The following is a 17,361-nucleotide window of genomic DNA, read 5'->3' as shown; positions in this document are numbered from 1 at the left end:
TGTTCCCTGGTCAGATTGCACCTCTGTTTTGGCTCTGCAGATGAGCAAAATTAAAGGTTGGGACTACTACTTGGGCACTGCAGGTAGGAACTTGATCTGCCAAGATCCACGTGCTGGTTGCTTTAAGCTCTTCCCTTCTCCATCAGTCAGATTCCCAGTGGTCAAGCCCTACCAATTCCTTGGCAATCCCCATGGGTGAGACCAGCATGGGGGCTCCCAGGAAGTGACCCACAATGCTGGTGGTGGGGGAGCTGGATTCCACCCTGGGTTCTCTTTTCCCATTTGAGGAACCGTACAAAGGCTCAGGGCAGACATTTTGGTGTGGTGCTACACCAGCCTGGTGGAGGGGTAGTACAGTCAGCATGTAGCTGTTCCTCATGTCCTAATGCAGTGTGTTTGGTCTCTGTGGTGCAAGGGGCTGCAGCCTCACTCCCATGTTCTAGGACTTTCTCCATAGTGTCTTATCTGTGAATAGTTAATTGTTGTTCTTGTAAGAGGAAGCCAAGTCAGGAACAATCTTCTTAACATCCCATCTACTCAGCCTTTATCAGACTCATCATGTCTGCCTCATGGATTTATTTTCGGTTTAATCATAAGGAAAATGCCTGATATGTAACAGGCTCCGAACAAATGTTGGCTCCTTCCACAGTTTAGCATAGCATTCCATTCTTCCTTCACCAAATACACAGTGCTTTATATACATCTCATTACTGATTTTCCTGGCACCTATGCCCACACCTCTGCTTATGCCAGTTCTGCTGCCCAGAGTACCCTTCTCTGCCTAGTAAGCTCCTATGCATCCTTTAAAACCCAGCACAAACACCAGCCTTGTAAAGCCTTACCAGACCACCACCAATTTTTCAGTCCCACATTATCCCATGTCATCTAGCTCCTCATTCTTGCATAGTACTCCTCATACTGCACTTACTTGTTTACACATCGGCCTGACCGACCTTGAAGGCAGACTGAATTCCTAGTTCAGAAGTGTCTGATGATTTAAAAATCAACATTAAACATACGGCCACTATAAAGTAGGAATGGGAGCTTAAATGAATCTCCCAGTTGAGCAAGCACTATTCCTATAGCTTCCAGGAACGTTAAGGAAACTTAAGTTTCACAGTACTGTGATCTTAAAGCCTCTCCCCTTTTCTGACCCACCAGCTACCAGCTTAAGAAGCACCTGTCCCACCTTCTGCAGATGGAGCTTGGAGCCAGAGATGTGGACAGATGGAACCAAGAGTGCCTGGCACTGCTGCTCCAAATTTGGAGGAAGGAACTGGAACTAACCCCCCCAAAAACCACTGCAGTAACCAGGACCACCAAGAGTTCACCCAAGAGCAGCTCAGGCACAAAGTCCACCAGGCACTCGGTACTCAAGCAAATCTACGGTAATTGTCCTTCGGGCACTCTGTAGTTGACAAGCACCCCCGAGTGTTGCATCAGTATCTGAAATGGCATTTAATTACAATGGGCAAACCTCCATTCAGGTAGGAACTTTCCTGTTCTACTGCTAGGCACCAAGAGAATCCTCAGCACCCACATTTAATGCCTCCCCTCCAGCAATTCTGGGTCAGAATTGGTTTCACGATGCATTCTGACATCTCAACCCAGAGAGCCTTCCAGCCAAGAGGTCTGCTGGCCTTCATTACTGAAAGCCTCATCCTTTCAACTCCTCCAGACCACTGCTTGGGACTTCCCCTTACATTACCCATTTGGAGGGGGGCTCCAGGAGCAGGAAGACCCTGTCTGCCTCACTTTGACTTTTCTGATGCTAAGATAGTACAGGGTTGCCCTTCTGTGGGAATGCCCCAGACCCATGCACTACAGTAAATACTTATTCAGCAGATGAGCTGTTTTAAATTGAGACATTTTCAGCTCTGGAAAAAGCCCCTCCAAATAAACTCAGCAGAGAACAAGCCTGGCTAGCTCCCCAAAAGAAAAACGTTGAGCCAAGGCACCTTTAGGAACAGACCTGCAGCCCAGGCAGCAAAATTTCAGGACCTTACCCTTGGCCTACATGGTATTTCCACACCATACCTAATTTATCTTGGCAGATTCCAACAAGCTCAAGCCTTTACCTCAATAAGGAATTTAGAACTTGGTTAGGCTGTAGCTGTCATGGTCAGAGAGAAATGATCATTGCTGGTTGATTTCAGGTTGTTCTCAAGAAGGGAAAGTACCTCATCCCACAAGATCTTCCAGAGCTCATTCTGTGCTACGTCTCAATTCAGGTAAGGTAGCCAATGCACTGGCAAAACAGATTGGGGAGATGATGTGGGGAAGCATTTGCCTTGTTTCATCCCCAAAGGTGGAAGATAATACAACAGATTGCCAGGGGTTTCCAATGGTCATTTGATTTGAGGTGTGCATATTTTTCATTCCCCTTTCATGGAATTATTACTGCAGTCAACATGTCTCCATAAGACGCAAGTTATTTTCACAACCACAAGTTATTGTTAACATTACCTACAGTAGAGTCAATAAATGGGACCGATTATTGATCACTTTTACATACTTGTTCACATAAAGGAAAAGGGAAATGAAAATACTGTCATTCTTCAAAGTAAGACCTTGGGGAATTCTTGCTCCATATTGGTTTCACATTAAGATTCATCTCCTTCTCAAAGTTGAGAAGTTCCTTAACCACAAATTCTGGCTTTTGCCTTTCATGGCCCTGTGAGGAGGACATTTAATATTTAATAACATGTCCTGCTCAGGCTTCACTGTGCATAATTTCACTCATACAGAAGCTCAGGGAACTTTCTTTTCAGCCATAAGACAAGAGTGTTTTACTCAGGGCCCCCTTCATTCACACCAGCATTAAATTTGGGTGATAAGTTCAGTGCTGTCAGCAGTTAATGTCAGATCCAGTGCTGCTCATGGGTGGCTATGGCAACACAGTCCCCCCACCTTTGCCAATCTAGTCATCCTGCAGGAACAGAGTGCAGCTGGGAAGGTGAACAATGACTGTCAGCATGAACTTTAACATTCATTTAGTTTTTGATGGGGAGAAAACCTGGAGGTGGGGGACAGAGTAATTACTGCCCAATCTTTAATAAGAGTTGGGCAACTCGTGTAATATAGGCAGGCTGATCAGGGAGTAGTGGGTAGGGTAGTTACAACTGTAGACCTTGATTCCTTTGAAAGTATCCATGTAAAAAAGAAAACTTTTATTATACTCGAATGAACTGAAAATTAGTTCCAAAAACCATGGTTAAATGGAACTACCAGAGAAGTAGCATTTAGATAATCAGAACAATTTTGTACTTTGTCTCAAGAGAAAAATCCAGGGCTATCAGAAATCTTAAAAAATGAAGGGCTTTAGAAGCACAAAATGTTTTTTAATTAAAGGGCAGAATAAACAAATACAAATACTTAGTGGTTTCTTGGGATTTCACATAAATAGCTTGTTTGTCCTACATATCTAATTCTGACTGGCTTGAAAACAGACAAGGACTGAAGAAAATCTTTTCCTAACCTAAACTTGGGGGAACACAAGGTTTTGTTAGGTCCACCCATCCACATTAAGCATTAACCAGTGAATCAAGCTGATTGTCAGGGCTAACTAGTTTGTGTTTTATACACAAAACATGTCTATGAATAATTTCCATGGGAATGGGCACAGAGATTTCTGCAGTGTAGTATCACAGATGCCAAACTGAACCAAGAAGCTAACATTAATCTTGGTCTTCTCCATGAATAAAAATGTCAGTTCATTTTTTCACTTTGAGAATTCCATGGGGTTAAGGATCTTCTGATTTGTTCACTGTCCTGTTCAATCGTAGAAAATTATTTGGCACATAGTAGGTGTTCAAATATTTGAGTGAAAATTGTTGTTCCCGTCCTCCAATGTAGGGAGAGGATTTAGTAGTGCCTTTACCTCTTTAAAGAGGAAGCAGAAAGTCAGCTAGATATCACAAAGTATTTATATAGCGTCCCTGGACTGTTTCTCCACATGCATTTGGGAGACTTCACAATCCCTGTTCTCTCCAGTCCTTCAACAGCGACCCCTGCATACCACCTACAACATAGTGGCATAATACTGATCAGAGCACTTATATATATATTTTTATATACATATGTAATCTCCTAAATTTGGGGGGCTCATCTTTTTAAATATAAAAGAACTACCTTTAGAAAATCCATTCCAATGAATGGAATAACCATGGCTCAAGGGATTACTGGTACTGATAACCCCCTTGTATGAATGCAGCATTCCTGCCCACCCACAGAAGGGTATGCAAGTAACTCAAGATTGTTTTTGGCTGCCTTTACTGTATCCAGAGTTCCAGAGCAGTAGTTCACTGTGAAAGAACTTTAACAGTAATAAAACCAGGAGAGAAATAGCAAGACATGTAACTTTTTAAACTACTCCCCTTTCTGGGGCACCTGGGTGGCTCAGTTGTTAAGCGGCTGCCTTCGGCTCAGGTCATGATCCCAGGGGGTCCTGGGTTCGAGCCCTGCATCGGGCTCCCTGCTCAGTGGGAAGCCTGCTTCTCCCTCTCCCACTCCCCCTGCTTGTATTCCCTCTCTCGCTTCTCTCTCTGTCGAATAAATAAATTTAAAATATATATATATTATAAACTACTCCCCTTTCATGTTCGCTTCTTTGCTCCACAGAAAGTTAGGAGCAACAGATAGCAATATGGCCTCAACAAGTTCTCTTGACCATTTGGGGCCTCAGCATCCTGATTTGTCAAATGATAGGGTTGAATCCATCAGTTTTCCAACTGCGGCATCTTAAGAAGGCCTAAAAAATTACATTTCAAGACTGATATGCCTATCAAGACTATCATCTTTAAAGATAGTTTTCAAACAAGCCTATTTTCTACAATGGACTATAGCCCACTGTGTGGCCCATGGAAAGTTAAGCTATGTATATGTAAGTTTGCGTTGTTGTATGTTAAAAGCACAGAGAAAGCTATACCAGTTATTCCAGACAGACTGAAGACCTAGGTCCCAGTCACAGCTCAAGCACCTGGCCCCTTCCAGTCAAGGTTCTTCCTTTAAGAGAGGTCATGTATCTTGGAGGATGTTGGAAAATGTGAGGCTACTAAGTCCTCCTGTCTCTCTGACAAACTGGCCATCACCTTACCATTACCAGCCCCATGGATAGCCCATATCTAAATCCTTCTTCCTCACCAGTAATGAACTCTTCGGTATTAAAATTAATAACCTGATTAACTCTGATATTTGCTTTTAACAGTGAGCAACTTGCCGTGTATACACCTCCTTGAGAACAGTGGAAGATCAAAGAATTTTTCTTATAACCTGCAATCAGCTCCTCAATCAAAATCCAAAATAAAGCTTCGACCACCTCTGGAGGAAGACTGTGTCCGGGGTAGCTGGAATAGCTAGTGCAGAGTTCTGATTCTCTGCTGATTATCTTTTACATCTTGAGACAGTATTAATCCTCAGGCCTAAAGCCTTAGGCTGAAAACATGGTAACAACTGAATGACCATATCCGGATGTTCTCTCTCTGTTCTTCTTTAGCTTGTGCTACAAGGACCACGGTACACTGTGCCTGTGGAAAGCTTCCTGGCCGTCTACCTTCCATTCAGTCAGTACGGCTGTAAAGAACAACTTATAATTAACAGTAAAGTCTGAGTAAAACTCAGAACATGATGAGCACTAACATAGATTTCTGCCAGCCAGCTGGGGCAGCCCTGGGTTTTTGGCCCTGGTAAAGAACCTAGATGAGATGGGTGGGGAGGAGCCTGTTATATAGCAGCCATCTTCATTTCACTACTTTTCTCCAATCTCATCTTATTCCAGCATTATCAGTTTTAAATTTTAGACCAGAATCATGACCCAGAATTTACATTTAAGAATTGTTAAGACAAGGGGCACCTGGGTGGCTCTGTCGCTTAAGCATCTGCCTTCGGCTGAGGTCACGATCTCCGGGAGCTGCATTGGGCTCCATACGCAGGGGGGAGTCTGCTGGAGATTCTCTCCCCTTCCCTCTTGCCCCTCCCCTCCCGCCACACCCTCACTCTCTCTCAAATATATAAATCTTGGGGCACCTGGGTGGCTCAGTCAGTCAAGCGTTTGCCTTTTGCTCGAGTCACGATCTCCAAGTCCTGGGATTGAGCCCCTTATCAGGCTCCTGCTCAGCAGGGAGTCTACTTGTCCCTCTCCCACTCCCCCTGCTTGTGCTGTCTAAGACCGTAATAGGCACTCTGTTGATTCCTTGCATTTTACAGTTCCCGTGTTAGCCTCCGAAGGCCTCAGGTTGCTGCTGAGCACCAGCAGCAGTATCACAGCAGCGAGGAATCAGCTGGGGAGGTTTACAGACCAGACCATTCACGCAGAAGGTACCACCACTTCAGGCCTTACCATTTTCTTGTATTTTCTGCCTGACCTGTACAGGTGAGCAATCTTGTCAAAATGCCATTCCTACTGGCTGGGAAAACTGTCCTAAAACTACACACATTTTAACTCTAAGAACACCTGGCATAAATACAATCCAGTGATCGTAGGCTTTTTCACATTTTTAAGAGCAAAGTTAGGAATGTAAACAGGATGAAACGGTGACATACTAGGCTCAAATATTTCTAGGACCACTTCCATTTTCTTAAAATTACTGCCCCCCCTGTCCTGACAGTAAGAGATTAAGCAATAAAATGTTAATTAGCAAACTGTAAAAAATTATTTCATAGTTATAATAATGAATACAGTTGACCCTTGACCAACCAGGTTTGTGTGAATCCACTGAACGTGTTTTTTTTTTCCCCCAATAAATACATATGGTATCGATAAATACAGCCATAGTACTGCAAATGTGTTCTTTTCTCTAGCTTGCTTTATTTTAAGAATTAGAATCTAATACATATAACAAAATACGTGTAAACTGATTATCAGTAAGGCTTCTGGTCAACAGTATGCTATTGGCAGTAAAGGTTTAGGGGAATCAAATTTTATACATGGATTTTTTTACCAGGGTGGGGGGAGGGTGTCGGTACCCCCTAACCCTCCCCCCAACATTGTACAAGGGTCAATAAAATTGCTATCTAGCTTGTAATTTTAAAAGAATTAACTAGATCAAACCAAGTACCATTTAGGTATAGGAAAACCCCAAACAACTGTAGCACTATCTTGAAATCTTGCTCCTGCACAGGGATAGAAAACTGCTGTACATAATAGGACTCCATAGTGAGAAGCTGAATGTCATGATGGATAAGGGCAACCGTTCCCAAATAAAAAAACTGGTTTCTGTTGCTGTCTGAATGAACTGCAGCTGAGGCCACACAAAGATTCTGCTACTTTCTTGGCAAGTAATAGAAGGTACTGTATTATCACTCTGTATTTTGTAAATATTTAGTTCCTATGAAATGCAAAATACACTAACCACCTGTAACCAAGTATCATGTACTAGTCCAAGAAGCCAGCCTATGTTTTCCTACCTTAGTGCAAAGGAAGGTTCATAAACAACTACTTTAAAAGTTCAGCTTTAATGACAAACATTACATCAGTCTCTCTTCAAAATTAGATGTGAATAAACAATTTCAAACAGGAGGTACCACGATGCCTCTTACTGTACTCAATAGACTGTACTCAGTGCACTGGGCCCCTGAGGATGCCCAGTGATATACACATTGAAGCAATAATGTAAGTCTGTGAGCCACTGTTCCTGAATACCTCCACTCTTCAACGTCTGCAGAGAAAAACAAGAGTAATTTGAGAATTGTATCAAAACTGTTACGCTATCTGACAGTATTTTTCAAACCCAAATGAGATCTCAGAACCACTGCACTTCATCTTCCATCTATCCATCACCATAGGAAATCTTATTGGAAATGGAGATTTCTTAATTGGGCACTGGCAGTGAAAATTCCTAGTCACACCCCCAAGTACAAGCAGTACACCAGTTTCTGGTTTCATCTGTTCCCTCTCAAATACTGCTAGGAACTAACGAAATTTCACCATCAACCATCTTTACACTCTGGACTTCCTTCGCTTGGCATGGCAGGGTCTCACAATCTTTGCATAACATCAACTGAGAAAAATTCTATAAGGCCGACTGACAATTTCTCTCATTCTCTTCCCCACAGAGGTGGGCTAATTCTCCAACCTCAGAATAATCCAAAATCTTGACTGTTCTTCCCTTATATTTCTGAATTACTCTGTTGCCTCTTCCATTACTTCTAGAAGGCTACTGAGAAAATTCAGAACAAGAACCTGTTATATATACCCAGTTAAGTTCTATTACTCTGAAGTATTACTATATATTAATAAAGCCCCAAATACCTACATGAAAAAAACCTCTAACTCTTCCAAACCAAAAACACTAAAGGAATCCTAGACAGAGATGCCCCTGCAAACACAGAACCAACCATGAGACAAAGCTGAAACCTGCAACTTCTCAACTTCCTCTTACAGTGAACTAAGTGACTAGAAATTGGGTGTAGTTTATTCCTGCTAAATAATTTTTTTAATGACAGCTAACATTTGTTGAGAACTTAATGTCAGTTACACGAAAAACTTTACGTGAATGATCTCATTTTATGGTCACCAAAACTCAATGAAGTTGGTGTTTACAGCTAGGTAAAACAACTGACAGGTTTAAAAACCATGCCAAACTATCACAGTTAATCAGAATCCTGGTAGGAGTGACTCTGATGCCTGTACCTCTTCTAACTAAGCTGCCTGCCACCTTAATTCAATGTGACTACTTTATGGTTTTTATTACGGACCCTAGATCAAAGACCTCCCCCTGGTTAAGTGGCAGGTGCTAGTCATCAGGGGAAGCCCTGGGAAATCACCAAAGTGGGCTTAATTCCAGGAGTCAGTCAATGCACAGGAGACCTAGCCTCCCAAGAGCAACACCCCATGCCCTGCCCAGAAATCCTTTTTCTAGTACTAATAGTACAAAGCCCTGTTCCACACTTCTTACCGTGATATTCTTGATGATCTGCTGCACCAAGATGGCATTGGTTAACATATGAGTCCTGAGGGGTGCATGCTGAAGCAGCAGGCGAAGCAGCTGGCCCACGACAGGCAGCTCCTCAGGCCCAGCTCTGTTCACCCGCAGGCTCTGCAGCATCAACCTGAGGACTCGAGGCAGGAGAGCCAGGATGGAGACACAGACCCCCCACAGCTTGTCCCTACAACAACAGACAAAAATGAGTCAGAGAGCCAACACACACAGAAAAAGTACCCTTTCCATATTTCCTAAAACTGAGAAATGTCCTTTTAAGATATGTGTTTTCTGGGGCGCCTGGGTGGCTCAGTCGTTAAGCATCTGCCTTTGGCTCAGGTCATGATCCTGGGGTCCTGGGATCGAGCCCCACATCGGGCTCCCTGCTCCACGGGAAGCCTGCTTGTGTTCCTGCTCTCGCTCTCTATCAAATAAAATCTTTAAAAATAAAAAACAGGGGCGCCTGGGTGGCTCAGTCGTTAAGTGTCTGCCTTCGGTTCAGGTCATGATCCCGGGGTCCTGGGATCGAGCCCCACATGGGGCTCCCTGTTCCGCGGGAAGCCTGCTTCTCCCTCTCCCATTCCCCCTGCTTGTGTTCCCTCTCTCGCTGTCTCTCTCTCTCTGTCAAATAAATAAAATCTTTAAAAAAGTAAAAATTAAAAAATTTAAAACCTGGTGTTTTCTGATAAAACTTCACAAATCAAAACTAGTAACTGGGTTTCATCAGAGCTAATTTTAAGCAAATCCAATGAATGAAGGTGCTCTCCCCCAGTTGAATGAGTTCTAGGAAGCCTAGCAATCAGCACTTTCCTGGGCTTAACAGGACATTCTTGAAGCCCTGGGTGATCATATAGAACAGAGAATTAGCCAAAGAACAATCTATATATGCATAGTGTTCTCTACAACTGAAAATTATTCAACTATTATACAACATCAAAAATCAAGAGTAAGACTATCCCACTGATAAAAAGAAAAGAAAAATGGGTGCCTGGCTCAGTCAGTAGAGCATGCGACTCTTAATCTCAGGGTCTTGAGTTCGAGCCCCATGCTGGGGGTAGAGTTTACGTTAAACAACAACAGGGGCACCTAGGTGGCTCAGTTGGTTAAGTGTCCAACTCTTGGCTTCGGCTCAGGCCATTATCTCAGGGTTGTGCGATTGAGCCCCGCATTGGGCTCCACACTCAGCTCACGGAATCTGAGATTCTTTCCCCCTCCCACTGCTCTCAAGTGCGCTGTCTTGCGCACTCTAAAATAAAATCTTAAAAAAAAAACACACATACAGACAAAACAAAACTTCACGAAACTTTAAGACTGTGACCTGAATTCTGAGCCTCTTCAATGTTTTAAAGTGGGCAGATTTGTGGAAGAAGGTGCTCACAAGGAAACAAAATAGATTTCATAAAGGAGCCAGTTAGGGGACTGTTACTGCATTACTAGGTCATGAAAGGCCAGAAATAATAAATCCAAATTTTAGTAAGAATCATTCTCTTGGTATTGTTATAGAGCAGGAACAAAAATGTTTTATGATAAAGGTAAGTGGACTTGCAGCTAGCCTAACCACAATCTAGAAGAGTATCAATTAAATGGAGCAATAGAGTCCACTGGCTGTTAAAGGCCCCGACCTTAGTCTGTTACAGATTCTCTATCAGGAGTGCATAATCCTCCTAGTCCCCAAATCCTTCAGAGAACCTGACTACCTCCAGATGTAGAAGCAGCAGTCCTTTCACAATTTGATCAACCTCCCCAACTTCATACACAGCAACTGCATCAAAGATGGATACCGAATCCATTCTAAGCCAACCAGATCCTCTTATTGGAGACTTTATTCAGCCCGTTGACTCATGCGTAGCCAGGTTAGGAGAACCACGTGCAAGGAGAATAAAGCCAGACTGCACACACAGCTAATAAGGAGGCAAAGGCACAGAGATAAAGACTACACAATCTAGAAGAAAATGTAGAGATAACTACTTTGGTTCCTAATGAGTTTCAATTCCTGCTTCCACATTCCTAGCCCTTGAGTTTTCTAAGTTACCCCATAATGGTCCAATATCCATTTTCTATTTTAACTTAAGTGGATTCCAAGTAATTGCTGATCAAAGCTGCGCTAAAGAGCTCATAGATTCTATACAATACTAAATATAAGTTTAGTGAATGGGTCAATAAAGTTTAGAACTCCACCTTAAGACACACAATTAAAACTCTCAAGCCAAAAAGAAATACAAGAGACCTGGGTACCACAAGCAATGGAAGAAATACCATACGAACAGCCATTCCTAAGGTTTTCTAAGAGTTGTCATGAGTGTACTCATTCTAAGTGTACGCATTCTACAAGTGTTTAAAGGACAGAACTGGGGGTCGCCTGGGTTGCTCAGTCGGTTAGGCGTCTGCCTTCGGCTCAGGTCATGATCTCAGGGTACAGGGATGGAGCCCTGCAGCTGGCTTCCTGCTCGAGGAGGAGTCTGCTTCTCCTTCTCCCTCTGCCCCACCCCACCCCCTGGAACTCCTGCTCTCTCTTATGCACATGCACACTCTCAAATTAAAAAAAAAAAGGACATAACTGGGACCAATGAAATTGAGGTTTCAGAACTCAGAGTTGTAGTTCTAAAAATCACTCTAAAGAAACTGATGAAAGTTCAGTATTTTGCATACAATTTTCAGGAGTTCACGGGGCACCTGGGTGGTTCAGTCGGTTAAGTGGCTGCCTTCGGCTCAGGTCATGATCCCAGGGACCTGGGATGGAGGCCCACGTCGGGCTACCTGCTCAGCAGAGAGCCTGCTTCTCCCTCTCCCTCGTCCTGCTGCTCTGCCTACTTGTTCTCTCTCTCTAGCTCTCTGTCAAATAAATAAATAAAATCTTTAAAAAAAAAAAAAAAAGAGTTCAGGTAACTCCACAAACTTCTGACATATTCCAATCAGGTAACAGCAACCTCCCCTTCTACTCCAAACACAGAGAAATACAGATAAAATACTTTTTTAAAAAGTACACAGCCAAGCTCAAAAGCCAGAGTGGGTGAAATCTCTAGGTGCCAAAAACCACTACAGAAGTCATATAAAGATACCCCGACAGAGGTACAGAACTGGATGTGGGATTTTAGGGCTGGGTTTTCAACAGCTTAGTATTGGAAGCTGAGACTTTAGGCCCTAGGTGTGGGAGGCAGGGAGCTAGAATTGGGATCCCTGTGTATAGCTGGAAGACAGGACAATGCACATGTAAAACTGACCCACAGGGAGGTCTCCATAATCTGCACAGAACTCTCACAAAAGATGCACTCAGAGAAAAGGTGTACAATCCAAACCATGAGTTTGTTCAACCCCATGAAAAACAATCTCCAGAGACTCACCTGCTCCCCTACGTAAGGGAGAATTCCCATGCCAGAGAATAAAAGAAAAAACAGAACAAACGGACAGGAACTTTAAAATAATACCAATAAATCAGGAAAAAACAAGAATGACAAAAAGCCAAGTAAAAACCCCAACAGAGCTAAGAAAAGAACAGAGCCGATGAAATTAAAACTCAAGAGTTAAATAAAACATACAGCAAAGTGGAAGATGTTCAGAGATAGAGGACGGATTGAGAAGCTCCCTTCATTTAAAGGAGGCTGTAGGAGAGAAGAGAAAAACGGGAGGTAACAGAAATAGTAACAGCACTTCCCAGACCTGAAGGAAAAACACCCAGTCTTCAGATCAAAGAGTTCACTAAGTCTTAAGAAGCAGGTAATAATCAAACCTACATTAGGATACACCTTGATCTGCAACACCACAAAGTTAAGGAGAAAACAGTAAAACTGCAGAGAATAGACTACCTACAACCAGGAGGGCTCAGTGACAGCAGATTTTTCCATTACTAACAATGAGTCCAGAAGACAAACAGTATAGTTTCTTCAAAGTCCAGTGGCCATGGTTTTTAACAACTCAAACTGAGTGGTCAAGCCTGATGTTTTGGCCAGCTCTTGAGAAATCAAAGCCTCCTAATAATTTGACTGGCATTCTCATTATTTATAACCTTACAAACACCTTCTCAGGGAAGGTAGGAGTAGCCCAAAAGGGAATTTAAGCACCTACCACTCTGGCTGGCAACACATCCTTGTGACTAAGTAATGTCACCTGAGAGATACACAGAGTCCTGGAAATACCAACCATTTCAATATCTAGCATAAAACATTTAAAACTGGGCATTTTAAACAAGCAAAAAATATTTCATACACTCAATTTTGTTCCATTCAGCCACAGAAAGTCAAAAGTGGGATGTTTCTCCATAAGAACTTATAAAAGATCTTTAAAACCTCCCATCAAAGTATTCAATAAAGGGGCTATATTTCAATGACAGGAAATAACCAATAGCAACATACACATTTCATAAATGGGGACTCTTATTATAACATGTTTTGAACCCTAAGAAGTTCCTTGGGATTTATAAAAGCCTTTTCTTGACCTATAAGACCAAAAGTCTGATGATATGCAAGAAAATCTTCAAATCTGTGTTTTATTTGTCAATTTTAGAGTCTATTTACAATAAAATCCATTTTACTTTTTATTTTTTATTTGACAGACAGAGACACACAGCGAGAGAGGGAACACAAACGGGGAGTGGGAGAAGGAGAAGCAGGCTTCCTTTGACGCAGGGAGCCCAATGCGGGGCTCGATCCCAGGACCCTGGGATCATGACCTGAGCTGAAGGCAGATGCTTAACGACCGAGCCACCCAGGCGCCCCAACAAAATCCATTTTAAACATACACACTTAGCAAAAAAAAAAAAAAAATCTAAATGTATGTTGACAGTAAAATGGTAAGTTACTGCACATTCATGTAACAAAATACTGTAGATCAAATGTACTGGATGGATCACAGCCAATCATACTCACATCCCATATTTATAAACAGTGTTACTGAAACACAGCCACACCCATTCATTTATATGTTCTCTGTTGCTGCTTTCCTATTGCCAGGGCATTGCTGAATAGTTCTGACAAGAGGCTTTATATGGCATGAAAAACTTAAAATATTTACTATCTAATTCTTTAGAGAAAGAAGTTTGCTTAAGCCCTGGTATAGAGAAACAAAAATGAAATTTCTGAATCAACATGAATGACTCACAAATGATGATGACAATCAAATCACAAAAAATACATATAGTACTATCCCTTTTATATAAAATTCTTAAAATATGCAAAACAAAATGGTATTGTTTACAAATGCACATAAAATTTTTAATAAAAAGGCAAGGAAATGATTAACACATGTAAAAAACAAAACCCCAGGCTCAAAACGGTGTCACTTAGGTGAGGGCCCCAAGTCAGCAAACCAAGACTTAATACCTAACTGCAGTTTCAGCCCCCAGAAATGTAACCTTTAACCAGTCAACACAGGAACTTTCTGATCAGCACAAAGAAAAATTTATTGATAGACCCCTTCTATTCCCCCTGGCAGGGCTACCCTGCCTAAACGATGGATTCTTTGGTAATAATTTCCTTTTTCCCATTCCCTATCTACTTATAAAAACCTTTCCTTTTCTATAGCCCTTGAGAGCTCCCCTCTACTCGCCAGATGGAATGTTGCCCAATTAGTGAATCAATTAATAAAGTCAATTAGATCTTTAAAATTTACTAAGTTGAGTTTTTGTTATTTAACACACAAAAGTGATCTCTGGGGTGTGTAGGAAAGGTAACTGTAGAGGGTACACAAGGTGTGTGCTGACGACGTTCTATTTCTGAACCTGGAGATAGGATAAATGGATGTTCAGTTTATACTTAGACTCATTAAACTATATAAATGTTTCATACATACATACGTTTATTTTTATGATATGTGAAAAGTTTAAAAAAACTAGAAAAATACCAAAATGTTAACAGGCAATAGAACAATTATTTTCTTATATTGATATCAGATTTTTAAAAATCTGTATTTCTATAAAATCGATTTCTATAAAAAATTTTAACAGGCATACCAATAAGAACATAGCATGAGAATACTTTTTTAAATTAAAGTGAAATATTCCAAACTATGCTAGAACCTTTAGTCTGAAGAGCTATATCATATAAGAGCTAAAGAATAACTAATACAAACACTAGCATCTTAGAAAAATTTCCTTAAATCCAAGAACTTAAAAATTCTACTCTGGTTAGCTCTAACGAAGCCCAAAACAAAATACAAAGGCTTGTACTTATTAACAAGTGCATTCTTCTAAACGTAAATAGAATTTCTTTTCTTGCTAGACCTATAGCAACATTAATAAGGAAAGCTCCCAAAGAAACTTTATACTATCTGATTTTTCAAATCTGTAGCTTAAAGGAAAAAAACAAAAACTAAAAATTCTCATCACAATACAATGGGAATTTATGAAAGAAAAAAGAAAACGCCAGTTAGGTTTACACAAATTCTGAAAGAGAATTTAGGATATTTCCCAAATCTAATTTTCTTTGACTCTTTGTTTTAATTTTTAAATTTTTAAGTTTTATTTACTCTTATTTATTTGGTTGGGGGAGGCAGATAGGAAAAAAAAAGTTGAAGAATACAAAAACTATTACCTCTTTCTTAGATGTTCTGCTTCTCCTTTCTCTAAAGTGAGCAGAAAATAAAGAAGACTGTAGCAACAAGAAGCCAGAAATGGCAGGAGAGTCTCACTAAGTACACACGTATGATCCAGGAGCTTACAGATAACACCCAAAACACAGCCAGCTGTACTGTCAGGAATTACAGTCAACCCAACCTAGGCAGAGAAAAATGAGATTAATGACCTCTTCACAACAGTCCTCTCTCCTGGATAAAACCAAACCCCATTAACTGGAGAGTTAACCTAACATCACTTCTACTGAAAAACAGCACATACATAATACATGCCACCTGCCATACCTTAAGGTCCTGTTTTCCCTTAAGCATTTAATTACTACATTAAATAACTTTGAAAGCATGCCAACTCAAGAAATACTATTAACTTAATCCACTGCCTCCCCTCCATGACAAAGTCTACTAAAATTTTCAAGACATTACAATTTCTGATGGTCAGAAATACCATCATTTAAAAGGATTCTTTCATGCCCCCCCAAATCTTGATACCAACAATCACATTTACATGATCTTTATTAGATTCTTCAGACTAGAAAACTCTTAATATCTGGCACCACCTCCACCCCAGGTAATTAAGTGTACAAACCAGAGTTCATTTTACAATTAGCCTTCCCCTTCCCTTAATTTAGCTACTCATTCAGACATGACTAAGTGAAACACCCAGGGGTAAGACATCACTATACTGAACACCTGACTGCTTCACTGCCCCAAAACCTCGATAAGGGACATCATGGTATATGTATTCATTTGGACTCTACTGTAAACTGTCATTAAGGTGGACTCTAACTTATAATTGTTACGTGTGCACAGTTTAAATCTCCTGGGAACTACTGTTGAGTCATCACTGAAGTCTGCAGGCTCTGATCAGGCTGTCTGAATATAGTGGCCAAGAATGACTATTGTGTTGATCTTTTAACTAGAATAATGAATGCAGTCCGATGAGGACATAAATATCTGGAGGGGAGGTGACAAGAAAAAAGGTAGGGATCCTTAGAGACACAACACATAAGGACTGGAAGTTCGACAGTCGAGAGAAAAGAGTACTGGGAATTCAAAACAGTATCCTTCCAACTTAAGGGAAATAACATTTTAAAGGAGAAAAGGGGGTTGCAATGTGCCTATAAAATGACCCAAACAAGTGAGAGTGCCTAGAAGATAAAATGTGGGAGCCGTCCCTTGCACTATACATAATTATAGTAAGCCAGAGATCCAAGTATAAATGTTGGAGGAAGCTAAAAAGCAAAAACCCAGGCACACCCAATGGAAACAAGGAACACCAACTGTCCAGAAGACAAAATAGTCTCAAGGCTGAGCTCGCTGCTTCTAGTGACCAGGCCTTGAGCCAACTGTTAGGATACATCCCTACTTTAGAACCCAGATCTTTAAGGTGTAAATTAGACCCCAGTCTGGATTCTGGATTCCCAATACACCAATACCAAGTACATGTTAATTAAAGCATTACAAGTCAGAAGAACCTAAGGTATAATTTTAAAGCCCTTCATTGCAGATGGAGAAAGTAAGGTCCTGGAAAAGGGGGAATTTCCCAAGGTTACAGAATTAATACGTAACAGCCAGGAAAAACATCAAGATTTCCCAGTTCTTGTCACAGCATCATGCTATGAGGCCATGGAATTATTAAGCTTAGAATTCTGGACACACACTCTCTCCTCGCCTATGGCAAACCCACTATTAACCAAGGATTCTCTATGATTTTTTCAGTAGCAAAACAAAACAAAACAAAAAAATGTAAGTATATTTACCAAATGCTTACTGATGGCACTCTGCAGGATGTCAAAGCTCTGGCTTCGGGCAGGGATAACCAATAAACTGTGACAAACTGTCTGTCAGAAAAGGAGAAAAACAGTAACCAAATCGGGAC

At 41.2% G+C, this 17,361-nt stretch overlaps 2 protein-coding genes across 6 annotated transcripts in view; one reads left to right on the top strand and one right to left on the bottom strand.

Annotated features, from left to right (window-relative positions):
* Window positions 1-6,765, top strand: part of INVS (inversin) — a 160,595-nt gene extending 153,830 nt beyond the window's left edge. For all 3 annotated transcript variants that reach the window (XM_035016204.1, XM_035016205.1, XM_035016206.1), the window contains 3 exons: window positions 1,162-1,388; window positions 2,157-2,231; window positions 5,207-6,765. In XM_035016204.1, the coding sequence (XP_034872095.1) occupies window positions 1,162-1,388; window positions 2,157-2,231; window positions 5,207-5,358 (454 nt within the window). In that variant the 3' untranslated portion in view covers window positions 5,359-6,765. The remainder of the gene's footprint in view (window positions 1-1,161; window positions 1,389-2,156; window positions 2,232-5,206) is intronic.
* Window positions 6,766-7,433: 668 nt separating this feature from the next.
* TEX10 (testis expressed 10) overlaps window positions 7,434-17,361 on the bottom strand; it is a 66,273-nt gene continuing 56,345 nt past the window's right edge. For 2 of the 3 annotated variants that reach the window (XM_035016208.1, XM_035016207.1), the window contains 4 exons: window positions 17,243-17,323; window positions 15,443-15,624; window positions 8,895-9,105; window positions 7,434-7,655 (listed from right to left, as the gene is read on the bottom strand). In XM_035016208.1, the coding sequence (XP_034872099.1) occupies window positions 7,542-7,655; window positions 8,895-9,105; window positions 15,443-15,624; window positions 17,243-17,323 (588 nt within the window). In that variant the 3' untranslated portion in view covers window positions 7,434-7,541. The remainder of the gene's footprint in view (window positions 7,656-8,894; window positions 9,106-15,442; window positions 15,625-17,242; window positions 17,324-17,361) is intronic. The other variant, XR_004681261.1, reaches the window with a different exon arrangement.

Source organism: Mirounga leonina, unplaced genomic scaffold, assembly GCF_011800145.1.
Source record: "Mirounga leonina isolate KUSES-001 unplaced genomic scaffold, KU_Mleo_1.0 Mir_170, whole genome shotgun sequence".
Classification (NCBI taxonomy): Eukaryota; Metazoa; Chordata; class Mammalia; order Carnivora; family Phocidae; genus Mirounga; species Mirounga leonina.
This window is presented reverse-complemented; position numbering and strand designations above follow the sequence as displayed.